The sequence below is a fragment of the Musca vetustissima genome, unplaced genomic scaffold (genome assembly GCF_032173495.1).
Source record: "Musca vetustissima isolate MV318-11 ecotype Yass unplaced genomic scaffold, APGP_CSIRO_Mvet_v1 utg28112, whole genome shotgun sequence".
Taxonomy (NCBI): domain Eukaryota; kingdom Metazoa; phylum Arthropoda; class Insecta; order Diptera; family Muscidae; genus Musca; species Musca vetustissima.
In genome coordinates, this window is record NW_026879323.1 from 38,517 (window position 1) to 54,450 (window position 15,934).

The 15,934-nt window shown below is 34.4% G+C and overlaps 3 protein-coding genes across 3 annotated transcripts in view; 1 reads left to right on the forward strand and 2 right to left on the reverse strand.

The window, feature by feature from the left end:
- The window catches only part of LOC133324136 (neurobeachin-like protein 1), a gene marked incomplete at its 5' end in the record, with an annotated part of 106,503 nt that overhangs the window by 24,582 nt on the left and 65,987 nt on the right, over nt 1-15,934 (forward strand). The window lies entirely within an intron of this gene.
- On the reverse strand, nt 4,000-4,537 carry LOC133324131 (larval cuticle protein A3A-like). The gene is made up of 2 exons (XM_061533017.1): nt 4,361-4,537; nt 4,000-4,296 (listed from the first exon to the last, which is right to left on the reverse strand). The coding sequence occupies exons 1-2, from the start codon at nt 4,535-4,537 to the stop codon at nt 4,000-4,002; spliced, it is 474 nt and encodes a 157-aa protein (XP_061389001.1).
- Nucleotides 7,501-14,416, reverse strand: LOC133324132 (cuticle protein 18.6-like). Its single transcript, XM_061533020.1, has 5 exons — nt 14,405-14,416; nt 14,120-14,326; nt 13,777-14,058; nt 7,884-8,102; nt 7,501-7,812 (listed from the first exon to the last, which is right to left on the reverse strand). The coding sequence occupies exons 1-5, from the start codon at nt 14,414-14,416 to the stop codon at nt 7,501-7,503; spliced, it is 1,032 nt and encodes a 343-aa protein (XP_061389004.1).

The window sequence follows — 15,934 nt, forward strand, 5'->3', positions numbered from 1 at the left end:
CGTATATTACATACGTCAGAAACGTCGGAAACCCACCCAAAACCATTAGGTTTTTGACTAAATACCTATTTCCATTAATGAATTTGGAAATTACGTATGCTTTACTGAAATCCATATAAAATTTCAAAAAAAAATTCTCCAAAAAGTTTAGAATTTAGTATTAGTTCTAGTAAGGAACAAACAGATATATGTAAAAATATTATGTATTTCTGAAAATAACGCTATATGGTAATAATATTCGAATAAATTACGTTTTCTACATTTATTACATTTAATACGACGTTTACACCTTTTTGACAGTCGAAAACCTAAAAATTCGTCATACGGACCATCCCTGCATTTGAGAGCTGTTGGATCTGTTTTTTAACCCTTTCAGAGAAAAAAAAATTGGAATTAAAATCGAAAATTTTGTATTTAAGACCATATAAAGGCACAAAGTTTAGAAAAACAAGCAATGTTCATTTTAACTCTCGGCCAGGTTCGTCTGTCTTTCAGCAAAAACAAAAACATTAATAGTAACGGTACAAGACAAGGTTCCATAAATTGTCTTTCTGGTGGCTCTAGAAGCCACAAATATGACTCGAACATCACGATACTTTACACGAGTATTTAGCGGGTCAAATGTATCAAGACTTTTGTATGAAAATATTGCACATTATAGTGTATGTATTTACTCCGGAAATACACAATCTGAATAAGTTCCAATGAGAAGTGATAGACCTTTAAATTAATACCAATTATAGTGATTTATGTATTCGGATGTAAAAGTTATACATAAATATTTACAGTGGTCTACATATTGAGATATTATTTAATATTTAAGTTCTGAACGAATTTTAAAGGTGGCACATATAATATTTTCTGTGATGATCGGTTAATATTTCTGGGATTAAATGGACCAAAATTGTTATTTGTGTGTCGTTTTTTTCTAATCGTTCTACAAACCACATCAATTATCCAAACTCCACTAAATTTTACATTGAAAATGCGTATGGACATGTCAACATGATTATCGCTGTGAAAAATTAAAAAAAAGTTTAAATCTCCAAGAAGATTAGGTCTACATAAAATATTTTCATCGAATATTCTAAAATATTCCAAAAGCTATATATACTATAACAGGCTTTAGTATTATTAGAGGCGCAAATATAGGGCAATTATCAATAATTTTTGCACAGAATCGAGATTTAGGTCCAATGAAAATTTAAGTTCAGAGATAGTTTATTAGGATATCATATGGTCGGCCCCGTCCTACTATTCTAGTTTTATTATTTTTTTAATTAAAAATTTTAATAATAATTTTAAGGCCAAAATTTACACCACAACAACAATGCGAAAATATCTGGAACAAGTTTAAATTTATATAGCTCCTATATATATTTTTAATTTGGCAATGACCCTTTTTAAGGGCCACAAATTCTTCATGAAATCTACCAAAATTGTTTTTAAATTATTTTTTAAGTCGCCTAAGAATTACGGGTTTGTTCTATAGGACTTTGCGATACCCAAAATAACTCGATAACGAATAAACTGTTTAGCATATATGTTTGTGGGATCATTAATAATCTAATAATCTGTCATTAAGCTAAGCGAAATTAAAAAACAATATCCCTCTAAAGGAATGTGAGCTATCAACAAAGTCAACATTTCTATTTAAGGGACCCCCCCCCCCCTCTCTCCATTTTTTATTTTTAAGATTTTAAATGGGCTGATAAATGAATACATATATATTTGAAGATTTAAAAAGGAAGAAAAATAATTTACCAAAGAACTGGAACATCGGAATCCGAAAATTCCAACGGTGTTAGAAAGAGTACATGTCTGGCTCTCGTATGAACTAGGATTATTGACATCGCACAAAATGGCGGAACTTTGATTTTTTTTTTTTTTTTTTTGGGAAAATCGCCTATTTTTGACCACAAACTAAGTTAAAAATAAGGAAGATCTCCACCGATTGGCTTTATCTTAGTTCATACGATAGCTATACACTCACAGAGAAACGTCCCAAAATTTCAAATCGATTGGATTATTAGTTTTTGAGTTATCGTGCCCGCCATTCGCAAAAACGCTGTTTGGAGAAAAACGCGTTTAAAGTTTTAAAAGCCCTCTTGCTGTCACTTGATGCTAATGCAATAAATCGGCTATATCTTCAAAAATTGTTGAGATTTTCATTTGAAAATTTATAGGGACATTTTGGAATTAGTGTAGGTTCGAATTAAATCAAAATACAAAATTAAATTTTTTGAAACCGAGAATGGGTGGGGTCCCCTTAAATTGATACCAAGTATAGTGTTTTATGCTTCCGGATGTAAGAGTTATACTTAAATATTTACAGTGGTCTACAATATGATTTATTATATAATATTTAAGTTCTGAATGAATTTTAAAGTTGAAACATATAGTGCTTTCCGTGATAATCTGTTAATATTTTTGGGATTAAATGGGCCAAAATTGTTATTTGTGTTCGTTTTGGAAAATGGATATGGGCATGTCTATATGATGATCGGTGTGAAAATTTGTGAAAGTTTTATTATCCAAGAACCCATGTTCTAGAGAAGTTGACAACATATGAAAGAACGGATTTGATCGAATATTCAAAAGGTTTTATATTTTCTAACGTGTTTTAGTATTATCAGAGGCGCAATTATAGAGCAACTGTTGCGAAAATTTGCACAGAATCAAGATTTGGATCCAGTGAAAATTTAAATCCAGATGTTTAGCGTTTCTTTTCCCGTTTTTGAAATGGGCCCAATCCTAATCGTTCTTAATGTCTCTGGTGTTGTCATTCCAGAAACACTGAAGCATATTTCACAAATCTATAAGCAAATCGAAAAATGTTTTCTTTTTCTTTTGATTAAGACAGTTTATATTCCGATAGTGATTCTATCTTGACCTGCAGTTCATTAGGCTATCATATGGTCGGCCTCGTCCTACTATTTTATATATTCTAACATGTATTAGTATTATTATATGCGTAAATAAAGGGCAACTGCCACGAAAATTTGCACAGAATCAAGATTTGCATTCAGTGAAAATTTAAGTCTAGAGGTACTTCATATGGTTGGTACCATCCTACAGTTCTGGTTTTATTATTTTATTAATTAAGAATTATAATATTAATTAAAAGGGGGCCAACATTTACAACACAACAAAAGTGCCAAAATAACTTTTAAATTTGTTTAGCTCCCATATATATATTTTTTTAATTTTTTACAAGAAATCTACCAAAATTGTTTTTATATTATTTTTTACCTGAAAGGACACAAGAACCTTTTTGTAAAAAATATTGTAAAGTTTTCGGACAAATTTTCGACTACGAAATACTGTTTGTTCTGAAGAAGTTTGAGGTACCCTCTTTAGCTCGGAAACAAATAAATCGATTAATATATAAATAAGACCTTATAATCTGTCTTCAAGCTAGACGGAATTAAGAAAAATATACATTTAAAACATTTGTGAACTATCAAATTTAACATTTCGATTTTATGGAAATGGAGCATTTCGATAAGGGCATAAGGAGTTCTAAGCTATACAACGGGTTCTTATTTTGGGTATTCATATCTCATTCAAATTTGTCTGATCGTTCCAATTTCATTTTCTTTAAAATGAGTCAATATTTTTTTTAATTTGCAAGCGACTATAATACTTTTTTCAGAATAACATTATTTTAATTGCATTTAAAGAAAGCTTTCTTTATTTCTTGTATTTCAAATACAAATGTTGCTGTGTACAAATTAACTTAAGAATAATATATGACAAAATAAGGTGTGATGACAAGCAAAATATGAAGAATGAAAGAAAAAAGGAAAAATAAAATGATGAAAAATAAACAAATTAATTGTGATATTAAAATAATATTGAAGATTATCCTTGTATTAGTGACTTAAAATTAAGCACCAACACTCATGCAGAGTGCAGGCCTCCGAATGTGTGTTTGTGTGGGTGAATTGTATCATTCATCATAGCCGTAGTTGTGAGCAGAAATATTTAAATCTCTGCTTAGATTCGGTAAGATCCTAAAGCTGGATAGGCTGGCAAACCTGATAGAAGAGGTTTAGACAAAATCTGTGATTGATATAGTGGAGCAGGTGTCAAAATCTTTTGCACCGGTGTTAAAACTTTAGCCACTTTGGCGACACCTCCACGTTGAACGATCGCATTAAAACCATTAATGGAATCAGCAGTATATTGAACTAAAAGGCGTGTGCCATCAGGTTCAATCAAGGAATAGGCTCCTTTGGTGTTGTCACCATCACGCGTTTCTTCTTGACTTTTAACATCGCCGGTAGTGGGATCCTAGAATAGACATGGATATGTTTCCTCAGAAAGTCTTATGTTATTAATTTGTGTTTTTATTTACATTCACCGCATAGCTATAACTGTATTGAGGATTTGTATCATATGGTTCGGGACCAACTATTTTGCCAATTTTTCCGATGGCTGGTAATACTCCGGCATAGGCAGGATATATGGGTGCTGGCAGGGCTACTGCTGAGGCAACTGCCACCAAGGCACTGACAAACAATAACTGTAACATAAAAACATTATTTTCCTATTCCTTCTGCATGGGAAGGACCTTATACTCAACTCACCTTGTGCATCATTCTGACTTGCTTGTTGGCTGTTTGTTCGTTTTAACGTCTAAAAACTGTTTGTGATTCTAGACATTGTCAACAATATCTTTTATACCCAAAAATGTAATTATGAATGTTATATTTGTTTGTGAGTGCCGGCCGGTAGTGTTGAACAAACACCCCCCTAAATATCTATGCAAAATTGTAGCAAATAAAAGCAGAATGAAAAAAAGTATCAAAAGACAAGTTGAATGCAACAGAGTGGCATATGAACCGCAATAACTTCGTTTTTAGTTTGTTGTTAGCAAAGGAAGTGAAAAACGGCAACGCCAACATATTTGGCTGATGTAATTTCACATGGAGTGGCACTCATTTCTTTGATGGCGCAAGTACCCCAACTGAAATATAGATGGCGTTAACGGAATTAAATCTATATGATTTAAAAAATCAAATGACCACTTTATACATTTCAGAGCTGTCGGATTCATTACGAGTTAAAGGTTATTGTGTGAAGCAACTGTTGATATTTTGTCAGACGTTCGAAAATATTATAAGGATGCAATAAGTATTAACGGGTTCTAAAAATGAAAACATTTACATTAATGCAAATGGGTAGGATTTAAACTCTGAATTTTGGTCATTCGTACAAAAATTATACGAAAGGTACTAAATGTACAACTTTGGTAATGGGTAATCGAATAGATCAAGAATCTTCAAATATATGTAAAATACATTTAGTAATACTTAATAACTTAGCTCACTTGGGACAGAATATTTGCTCCATAAACCGAGCATAAAAAAGATTTCAAAGCGCGTCTGTCTTTTTTCAACTATTCTCCCAACATGGCTTAGCCAACGTTCGTTGCAGCTCGATACGTCGGACTATGTCGATGTCCGAGAATATATGGTACAGCTCATTGTTCATCGACGACAATACTCACCGTTGACACAGATCGTCACATGGATCTTCCAGAGAATTTTTCTCCAAGATCTGTCTCATTTGCTTGCGTAAGTACCCATGCTTCAGATCCACATAACAGCAGAGGTAGTATCAGTGTCTTGTAGAGTGTCTGTCTAGAGGTGGCCTTCTTTCTGAATTGCTTATTTAGCATCTGTTGGCCAACACTAATCTCCTTCGAATATAAAATCTATATAAAATCGTTGACTACATCGAAGCTGTAGTTCTAAAGTTCCACAGTTGGTCCGAGTCTACTTTGATCTATTCTGAGACTTATAGTAAAACTTTATGGGGAACATTTTTTATAGAATATTCTGACCTGATATAACACCGTGTTAAATGAGTTCTCAATCATTTCTTCAGCGTGTCGGTTGATGGTTAACATATTAAACGAACATAAAATGCAATGATTTCGAGGTATCCTAATTCGAATATTTTCAGATGTCTTGGAAATGGGAAATATTGCCACGACGTAAACTTTCAAAACGCAGATACACGTTTATTCTACGTTTAGCCCATCTTTCATTTTGCATCATTTTGCGGCTATATAGGTCTATCATCTCTGGTACATCCATAACATACTGTCACGATTTTGAAATATTATACATTTAATTTAAAAAATTCTCCATTCCGGCACTATACAGTAATTCCGTAGACCTACACAAACCATAGACTTTTTTTTAACTTGTGTATTTATCCCAATTTTACCCTTTGTGAAAAAGGTACTAGAAGGAGTAAACCGATAAATCTCGGACAAGCAGGCGGACATTTTGTAAATCGACTCTAAATTGTCTGAAACGAATCTAATACGAAGAAACTTGGGGTTTAAGCCCCCCCCCTTCTCGGGGTCAACAATTTTTTTGATATAATTCGAATCTACACTAATTAATGAATGTCCCTACAAAATTTCATGTGAAAATCTCAAGAACTCTTGATGATATAGCCGATTTATTGTGTCAGCATCAAGTGACGGCTGAAGGGCTTCTCGAACTTTAAACGCGTTTTTCTCCAAACATTGTTTTGCGATTGGCGGGCACGATAACTCAAAAACTAATAATCCGATCGATTCCGAATTTTGGGACGTTTCTCTGTGAGTATATAGCTATCGTATGAACTGGGATAAAGCCAATGGGTGAAGATCTTCCCTATTTTTTTACTTGGTTTGTGGTAAAAAATCGACGATTTTCCAAAAATATTTTTTCAAAGGTCCGCCATTTTGTTCTAACACCGTTGGAATTTTTCCAGTGAGGAGTTATCATGCCCGCCATCAAAAATAAGGACTTTTCTTTAATAACAAAAACCCGATATTTCAAAGAAGAAATTTTTTGCGATGTCTATATATCCTCATTAGCAATATGGTTGAGGGTAAAAACTGATATGACATTAAAAAGGATCTATTATAAACGATTTCGACACCATATCCTTACATAATCCTTAGGTCACAAGCATGTTAATATCAAAATAAAACTCCAAATTATATTCATTGCATTCATACTTCATAAAAAAGAACTCCCTCGATTTTTTATTTATTAAATTGCATATTTACATACATAGGTAATATTAATTAAATTATTTAACAAAATTCACACTGCTAATGTGAAGCAGACTTAAAAATAAAACTACAACGAATAGTGAGAGCATGAGATAATGAAGAAATAGGTAGGAAAACATAGCACAAACAAAATATAAAGAAAAAAGTTAACAAATAAAAATTTGCTATAAAAAAAGCTGGTTCTTAGAGTACAAACAAAAAATAAACAGAAAATTGTAATGTGAAAAAATATTTGTTTGGTGGCGACTACAACAACATAACTTCACATTGTGTACGTGTGTGCGGATATGCTTGTTCATGTGTTATCTCAGTTAAATGTTTAAACCTGGTTCGTTTGAGAGTGGTCAATAAAAATGTGCGTAAAATCCAAATCGTCAACGTTCACGTAAGCCTGTTACGCCGCCTAGTCGATCGGCTTAATGGTAGGCAGGATAGCCATGATAGGCCAAAGGTGCAGCTGGCAATACGGCCTTAGCTAGAACCGGAGGAGCATGATAAAGTGGAGCTGGAGCCAAAACCTTGGCGACTGGTGCTAAGATTTTAGCCACTGGGGCAACTTTAACAGCGGCCGGTTCACGATGGACCACAGCATTAAAACCATGAACAGGATCGGCGGTATATTCTACCAAACGGCGGGTGCCATCGGGTTCAATCAATGAATAGGCACCTTGTACAGCATCACCATTACGGGTCTCTTGTTGGCTCTTGATATCACCGGTACTGGCATCCTGAAACACAACCCATACATATTCTTTGTTAGGTAATTTTAATTACAAAAAAAAAATGACTTTCAACTTACATGGACATCATAGCTGAAACTGTATTGAGGATTAGGATCGTAGGGTTCGGGCACGGCCACCTTAGCCACTGCGGGTAGAGCATACTTGGCCACCGGCAATACAGGTGATGCAATTTTGGCCACCGCCGGCAATGCTGGTATTCCATGATAGGCAGGATATGCTGGACCCGGTAGGACCACAGCCGAGGTCATAGCCACCAAGGCACTGAATATCACAATCTAATAAATTTATTTTGAAAATTAAATTATTCATTTGCAATGCCACACCCTCCTCCTTCTCCTCTATCCTTACCTTGTGCACCATTGTTATTGTCCCGATTATCTGATGCTAGAACTTGGTCTTGGTGTTGTAATCCGTTTAAGTGCTAAATGCTGTGTGCCATTCTGGGCTATGACAACTATACCTTTTATACCGGCCGAAAATTTATTTTTCACGTTCACTTCAGAAACAGAATTGTCAATTTTGTTTTTCTTTTCTACTTTTGTTTATTTTTCATATGTTTAAGGCCGTTTCTTTCGCTGCTGTTGCTGAAGTCGACCACCGCCCGCTTATTGAACAAAAGAAAACAGAAAAAAGCAACAACATAAAATAAAATATTTATGCAAAAATTAAATCAGCATTACGGCCTATAACCAAACGTCTATTAAAACCGTTTTAAACGGCCTATTACAAAAATTGAAAGCAAACGGCCAACAAAAGTGACAACTACAAAAACAACAACAACAACAACCAACCGCAACAAATTCAATATCAGCTGTATAATATCTTAGATTAAACACCATTCAGTTTTCAAAAGAATATAAAATTTCTTGTCTACGTGATCACAATTGGTGTCTACGTGCTGCTTAATGGCTTCAAGAGAGGAGGGGTAGGTGTGCTGGACAAAGAATTACAATTATATTAAAATAGGCACTTCTATTTTAATATAATTTTAATTCCTAAGTCCTGGAGTGTGGTTTGAGAAACCATTTTTTTATCTACAACTTTTTTCACATTTAATTCTAAAAATCTATTTGTAAAAAAATTTCATTCAATGTTTATTTTTTCCATATTGCACATGGTACATCACTTTGAATACAAGTAAGAATTCTTATAACCATGAGAAAGCCATGGATGTGTTTTGTTTTGGTATCGTCCTCTGTCTCTCCTCTCACTTGTTGGTGGTTAGCTATGCAATCGTTTGATTGTCTACCACTCCATTCACTCGCTTGTGGCTAGTTTTTAATTCCATTGTTTCTTTATTACGGGCACTGTTATAAAATTCGCATATGTATTTTCCAAATTATTTCGATATAAATGCTAAAACAACACAACCGATTGTTACAATGACGCAAAATTGGAATATGTCAGTAAGTGAAAAAAATCGTGACAAGAAAAAGAAAAAAACATAAAATTAAAATGGGAAAAACACAACGACAAATAGTTTATGTGACATAGAAAACCCGCCAGCACCACCAAACACAACTCCAGTTGAAGTTTTTTTCGCGCTCTCAGACAATAAACCAGTATCTAAAGTTTTATGAATTGCATTCATAAAATGCATAAATCCATACATTGGCATGTGTGTCCGTCCCTCTGTCCATTATAATTTGTAAACACGATACAGGCCAGAGTTATGGACATATCGTCGCGAAATTTTGCGAGTAAGACTGGTTCTGTCCATAGAAAACCGACTTCCATTGTTTTAGGCAATAATCGGTTAATATTAAGGCGGTGAAATTGGCCAAAAACTTTATTTGAAATACGAAAAATTAAATTTGCTCCTGCAGGACATAGACAGTAGAAGAAGAATTGTCAAGGGTAGTGGCTGACCTTTACAATGATACCAATTATGCTGATGTATTTACTCGGATGTGAGAGTTATACGTCAATATTTACCAGCGTTCGAAAATAAACATTATGGTACCGTTCCATAGTGTTCTGTACCGTACCAAGGTGGATAGGTACACTAAAATAACGTATTGTACCGGTACACAAACACTAAAAATATTTTTAGCGTTACTGTTCCGGAGCACAACGAAAATCTTAGCGTACCTGCTGCGGTACACTAAAAAATCGTAGTGTACCGACAGCGGTACACTAAAAATCGTAGTGTACCGGCAGTGGTACACTAAAAATCGTAGTGTACCGACTGCGGTACATTAAAAATCGTTGTGTTCCACTTGCTGATACGATAGTGTATCGTTTTTTTCCGAACACTGATATTTACAGAGAGCGGAAATGTAGCGCTGATCGCTATGAAATTTTACATGTAGTTCAGTCCCTGTATTCTGTAACTTTTTAACAACATTCGGTATTGTCTATTTGACAACAATTTCATTTGTTTGTTTTATTGTTTTTACAACAAAAAAAGAAATTTAAACAATATCGAATGTTGTTAAAAGTTACAGAATAGGCCTACAGGTTATGCTTAATGGTTATGAGTTTTGGTCTATTCTGAGACTTATAGCAAAATAAAAACTTTATTTTTGTCTAGTGAAACATCGCAAATTTTTCACGGGGAAAACGGCCAGACCAAAAAATACGGTAGGCGTTTAAATAATGATCGGTTAATATTCAGCGGGTCAAATGAATCAAAACCTTTCTGACCCTCACTCAGAAAAAAAAACAACATTTAGAAAATATGCCAGGGTAAGAAAGAGGAGTTGTTGACCTCTGATCGCCCAATAAGGTAAAAATATCGCGCCCAATAAGTTACAAATGTCCAGGTTCGAAAAGTATTGACATTCAGAAATTCTAATACAGTGTGCGGATTATTTCAGAGGCTTGAGACGCGACACACTATGTCGCGAGTTCATATTAACGGCGGCCAAAAATAGAAAGAGTTATCGTAAGTTAATGAAATTTGGTACATGTGGTTATTATTGGGCTAAAGAGCAACTGGCAAAAAATTGGATTGATCGGACCAAGATTTGGTATACCTCCCATATAATGGGTCTTGAGAATGTCACTCTTTTTGGTCTATAAAATCTTTAATATTCCACCAAATTCAATGAAAATTTTTATTTACTTAGGCCTATAAAGAAACTGACCAAAAACTGGATAGATCGGACGAAGATTTGATATACCTCCCATACAAAGGGTCTTGAAAAAATCCGCATTTTGGACATATAAAATTGTTTATATTTATCTAAATTCCATGAAAATTTGTATGTCTTCGTCCAAATTACTTCAAAATTGGGCGAAGACAGTATTAGGTGTTGCAATTTAGTTGTTCATGTTTCAGGAACCTACCATACCAAAATTCCCTAAAAAAGTAACTTTCTGTACTATAAAATCGTTATATGCAGCTATATTAAGTATAGTAGTTTTATTTTTGTTATTTTAATAATAATAAAATATCTGATATACTTTAGTTACTAATAAATTACTTTTTTACCATTCACAAAATTTTCAAAACACACATCAGATATATATATATATATATATATAAAATGTTCTTCCCAAATGTACGATTTAGTATCATTCATGTTATAATTTCGGGCCTTTACTTTATGGCTGTTTAAGGATATTACAAGTCAAACTGACTAATAATTTATTTAAAAGCTATATTTTAAAACCAGTTCTCCCATATCACCGCTTCGAATAACTTTTTACCACTTAATTGCAAATTTTATGTAAAATATTGTACGATTACTATGTTCTGAATCCATCTTCTCCTTCCTATTTGGCCCTCAATAACTTAATTATTGGTATACATAACATATTTGACCATTCGCTTCTAATCATTTAATGAATATGCCATATTTTTGTATAAGGTGGTCACAAACAAAGTTAAATAACTCTTAGGACCGCAGGTCTCCGCAACTAATTTTTTTATTCCTTAATTTACACACTTTTTACCACTCAAATAAAAAAAATAGAGCCAAACTTTTTTAAACTTTTTTTCTGCTCCACTAATTTCAAAATTTGTTTTACAAATTTAATGAACTATGTACTACAAGTGTGGACGACTGTATACACCATATGATATCTATATACATACAAAACTACAGCGAATCCTAGTTTTTAACATCCACAGTAACCAAAATATACAATAGATATAGTTTATAAATAATTATCAGATTTGAACCTTTGTAGAGACAAAACTACTCGACATATCGATATGAAATTTCATATTTATTCTAATTGGAGTGTTTTCTAACAATACTCATCAAAAAATTTGTCTTTCGAAGAACTTGGTTTTGACCATTTTTGGTCGCGGTCGTGACACTGTGCGCACATTTCTGACGTCTGTGGCCTGGTGTGTGGATATTTTCTCATTTGTTGTGAAATTTCGTGGAGAGCGGATCAGTAGACAATGTCACACATATACAAAAAAAAATGTTTTGAAATATTTTTTTTTTTTTATGTTTTTTTTACACATATCGTACAGTGTGGGAAATAAATATATATTTCCCGGAATAAAATAAAATTATTTAATAAATTTATTTTTAAAAATATTTGGTCTTTTCTTCGTCATCACTATCGCTGACCATCTGAAAAAAAAATCGACATTATTATATTCTCTAAATTAATGTTTTGTGTTTTTTATCTTTACAGGTGAGTAAAAAGTCAATTTATTGTTAATATCATTTGTAAGTATTGTTAGATAATTAAGAATTTTATTTGTAACCGAACTCATATTAGAAAAATACAAAATTATTGTAAACTATTAAATTTTGTAATATAATTGTATGAGAAATAATTCTCCAACATCGACACCGTCATTACAGGGTGAGATAAAAAAACTGCAACAAAGTCAAACGCCATAATTTTTACAATTTTCTTTTAATTTTATTGCATGAAAGCAAAAATATCGGAAATAGCATCAAATTTTAGAAGAGGTTTAGATTTGTTCGAATTGGTCACCATTGGCATGAATTATGACCTTCAAACGGCCAATGAAACCGTCACACGCTACCCGTATGTTGCTCTGCGGTATTTTGGCCCATTCCCGGTGAAGCGCTTGCTTGAGATGATAGACACTTTGGTATTTTTTAGTGCCAACCTTGCTTTCCAAAATACTCCAGACACAATAGTCCAAAGGATTGATATCCGCAGATTTTGGTGGCCATTGCGCGCTGGAAATGAAGTGAGGAACCTCCTTTGTAACCATTCTTGGGTGGCGCGTGCTGAGTGCGATGGTGCTGAGTCCTGTTGGAATGTGCAAGGTCTGCGGCCAAAAATTTTGCGTGCCCAAGACTTTAATACACCCTCCAGAATATTTTCGCTGGTTGCAGTTTTTCCCTTCAACCTGTATATATCTTTGTAAATTTTTTTTTAGAAAATGTATGCTATCGTGCACACCGGAAAAATCTAATTTTATTCAAAATTTAAATCCCATAATTTCGTAATTTTTAATAATAACAAAAACAATATTTACTGTTGCATTCATAGGACTTTATACAAAAAACTCCCTCGATTTTTTATTATATATAATTACAAAAAACATATTAAGATTAAATTAAATATTTACATAGGTAGATGTATTACGTAATTAAACAACTTTATCGCGGTCAAACAGCCTTAAAAACTAATTTACAATACGAGACAAGAGAACCCGCACCAATGATCGGAACGGGGCGAAAAGCAAGCATCGCAAAAAAATGATGTATAAATTCGTGATTTAACAAAAACAAAAAAATAACTACAATTAAAAATTTAAACAGAGTTCTGATTCGAAATTTGCAGTTATTCGTTTTTGCTGATGACTATAACAAGAAGAACACAGACACTGGACCCTATATCAACCTGTAGCCCTGCAAGGGGATTGACGATATAGTTCGGCAAGAGTCGGCGGTGTGTGTGTGCACTCAATGATGGGTGTGTGATGAGATTTGTGCGGTAAATAGAAGCCAAGTCCGTCAACATATTAAATAAGGTTTTGCAAAATTCTAACAAAACTTCTTAATGATAGGCGGGATAGCCAGGAATACCATGGTAGGCAGGAAGTACAGCCTTGGCAAGAACTGGAGCATGTAAGAGAGGAGCTGGGGCCAAGACTTTAGCAACTGGAGCTACTTTAACGGCAGCAGGTTCACGATGCACCACAGCATTGAAGCCATGCACAGGATCCGAGGTGTATTCCACCAAACGGCGGGTGCCATCGGGTTCAATTAGGGAATAGGCTCCCTGGACTGCGTCACCGTTACGTGTTTCTTGTTGGCTCTTAATGTCACCGGTAGAGGCATCCTGAAGAAGGTTAAATGCAATTTAAATGACTGGGGTAAGATGTTGATCACCTAGGACTTACATGAACATCATAACTGTAACTGTATTGAGGATTGGGATCGTAGGGCTCAGGTCCTGCTACTTTGGCCACAGCTAATTTGGCAACGGCAGGTAATACGGCTGGTCCATGATAGGCTGGATATGCCGGGCCATGGGCATAGGCTGGATAGGCGGGACCAGGAATGACAACAGCCGAGGCCACAGCCAAAAGAGTGGCAAGAATTATCAACTGCAGAGCAAAGAAACAACATCGTCGTTCTTCATTGTGATGTTCCAAAAAAAAAATTACGGTCCTTTTGAAACTTACCTTTTGAACCATTTTCGTATTGTTCTTCTTTTTTATTTGGACTATGCTGTCGCAAACCGTTTTTATCCGTTAAAATGCTGAATACTGTGTGCGATTCTAACTGGTGTCAACAATTCCTTTTATACCACACAAAATTGTTTTATTTTCTGCCATGGTTCACATGAAAATTTGTCTACGCTCTCAATATCCAATTGTTAGTCATGGCAGCAAAACGCCCGCTTATGGCAAAATGCGTCCCAATGCAAAAAAACTGAAACAACAAATACAAAAATCGAACAAGAAAAATTGTTAAATATTTATGCAAAAATTAAAACAGTTTTCGGCCTATAACACTCAGCCCAACAAATCACAAACCGCAACAACAACAACGCCAACAGCCGAAATACCTATGGCACCTATGACACCGTCTATCTGAATAGAGCAACTCTTTTGTTGCATTGATTTTCTCGAGTCTACACGTTTTTTTAGTTGTACGCAAGAAATACAACAATAACACCAAAAGCAAAAGCAACAGCGGCAAACGCATATAACAACACAATTTTTATGAACGTAATCGCAATTTAAATCGTCGTCGCCCATAGTTTTTTGTATTGCCTCGAAATTGGCGGGATGGGGAAACAAGAACAACAATCAAAATATTATCTCAGGCCGCCAGCACAATTGCATGTAGGCCTAAATGCTGCGGCGGTAACAACAGCAGCCAGTCAGACAGACATTCAGTCATTTAGCCAAACAATCAACAACATTCATAACTATACCACAATTAGGAGCAGCAGTTACTTCTAGATTCCAACGGCACCATAATACACAATAACTGAACGGTACACTTTTGACAACAGTGGGTAGAATAATACAAATAGGATTTTTTTTCGGACAGAAAGCAAGTCTATTGACTGTCCAATGAAAGGGTAATTTTTTAGCAAAGCTAGAAATTTAATTCTATATTGACCGCAAACGACGTCATAGCTTCCCCGTTCTTTGAACAAATCTCTTCAGTACGTTTCCATGAGTCGAAAAAATTGAATTCCCAATTTTAAGACTCCAGCTTCATCTGTTCGCCTAAATTCAACTTGTACCAAATTTAGTACCATTTAGTACTTTTCGTGCACATAAGTTTGATTTTTAAAGCGACCTCCAATAGTTCATATTCTCAAGATTCCATCTCTATACGCTCAACTTAATGCAAATGGTACTAAATATGTACGAATAAGTACGAATTTCCCAACCTGTATTCCCTACAAAATTTCAAGATTCTAGCTATATATGTTCAATATATATATACAACTAGCAAAGTGTCCGCTACTTCATATGCGGAAAGGGAATACAAAAAAACCAGTGAGCGGAGCAGTATAGTCGGACGGGGCCGACCATATGATACCCTACACAACTTCCATGAAAATCTAAATTTCTGTGGTTCTATATTCTGAGATTGGGCAATTTTTCGCGATATTTGCACACTTTTGACTGGCTAGAGGTCAGAAAATGTTACTAATAATCAGTACAGCCACTCTAATTACTTGTCCAGATTCC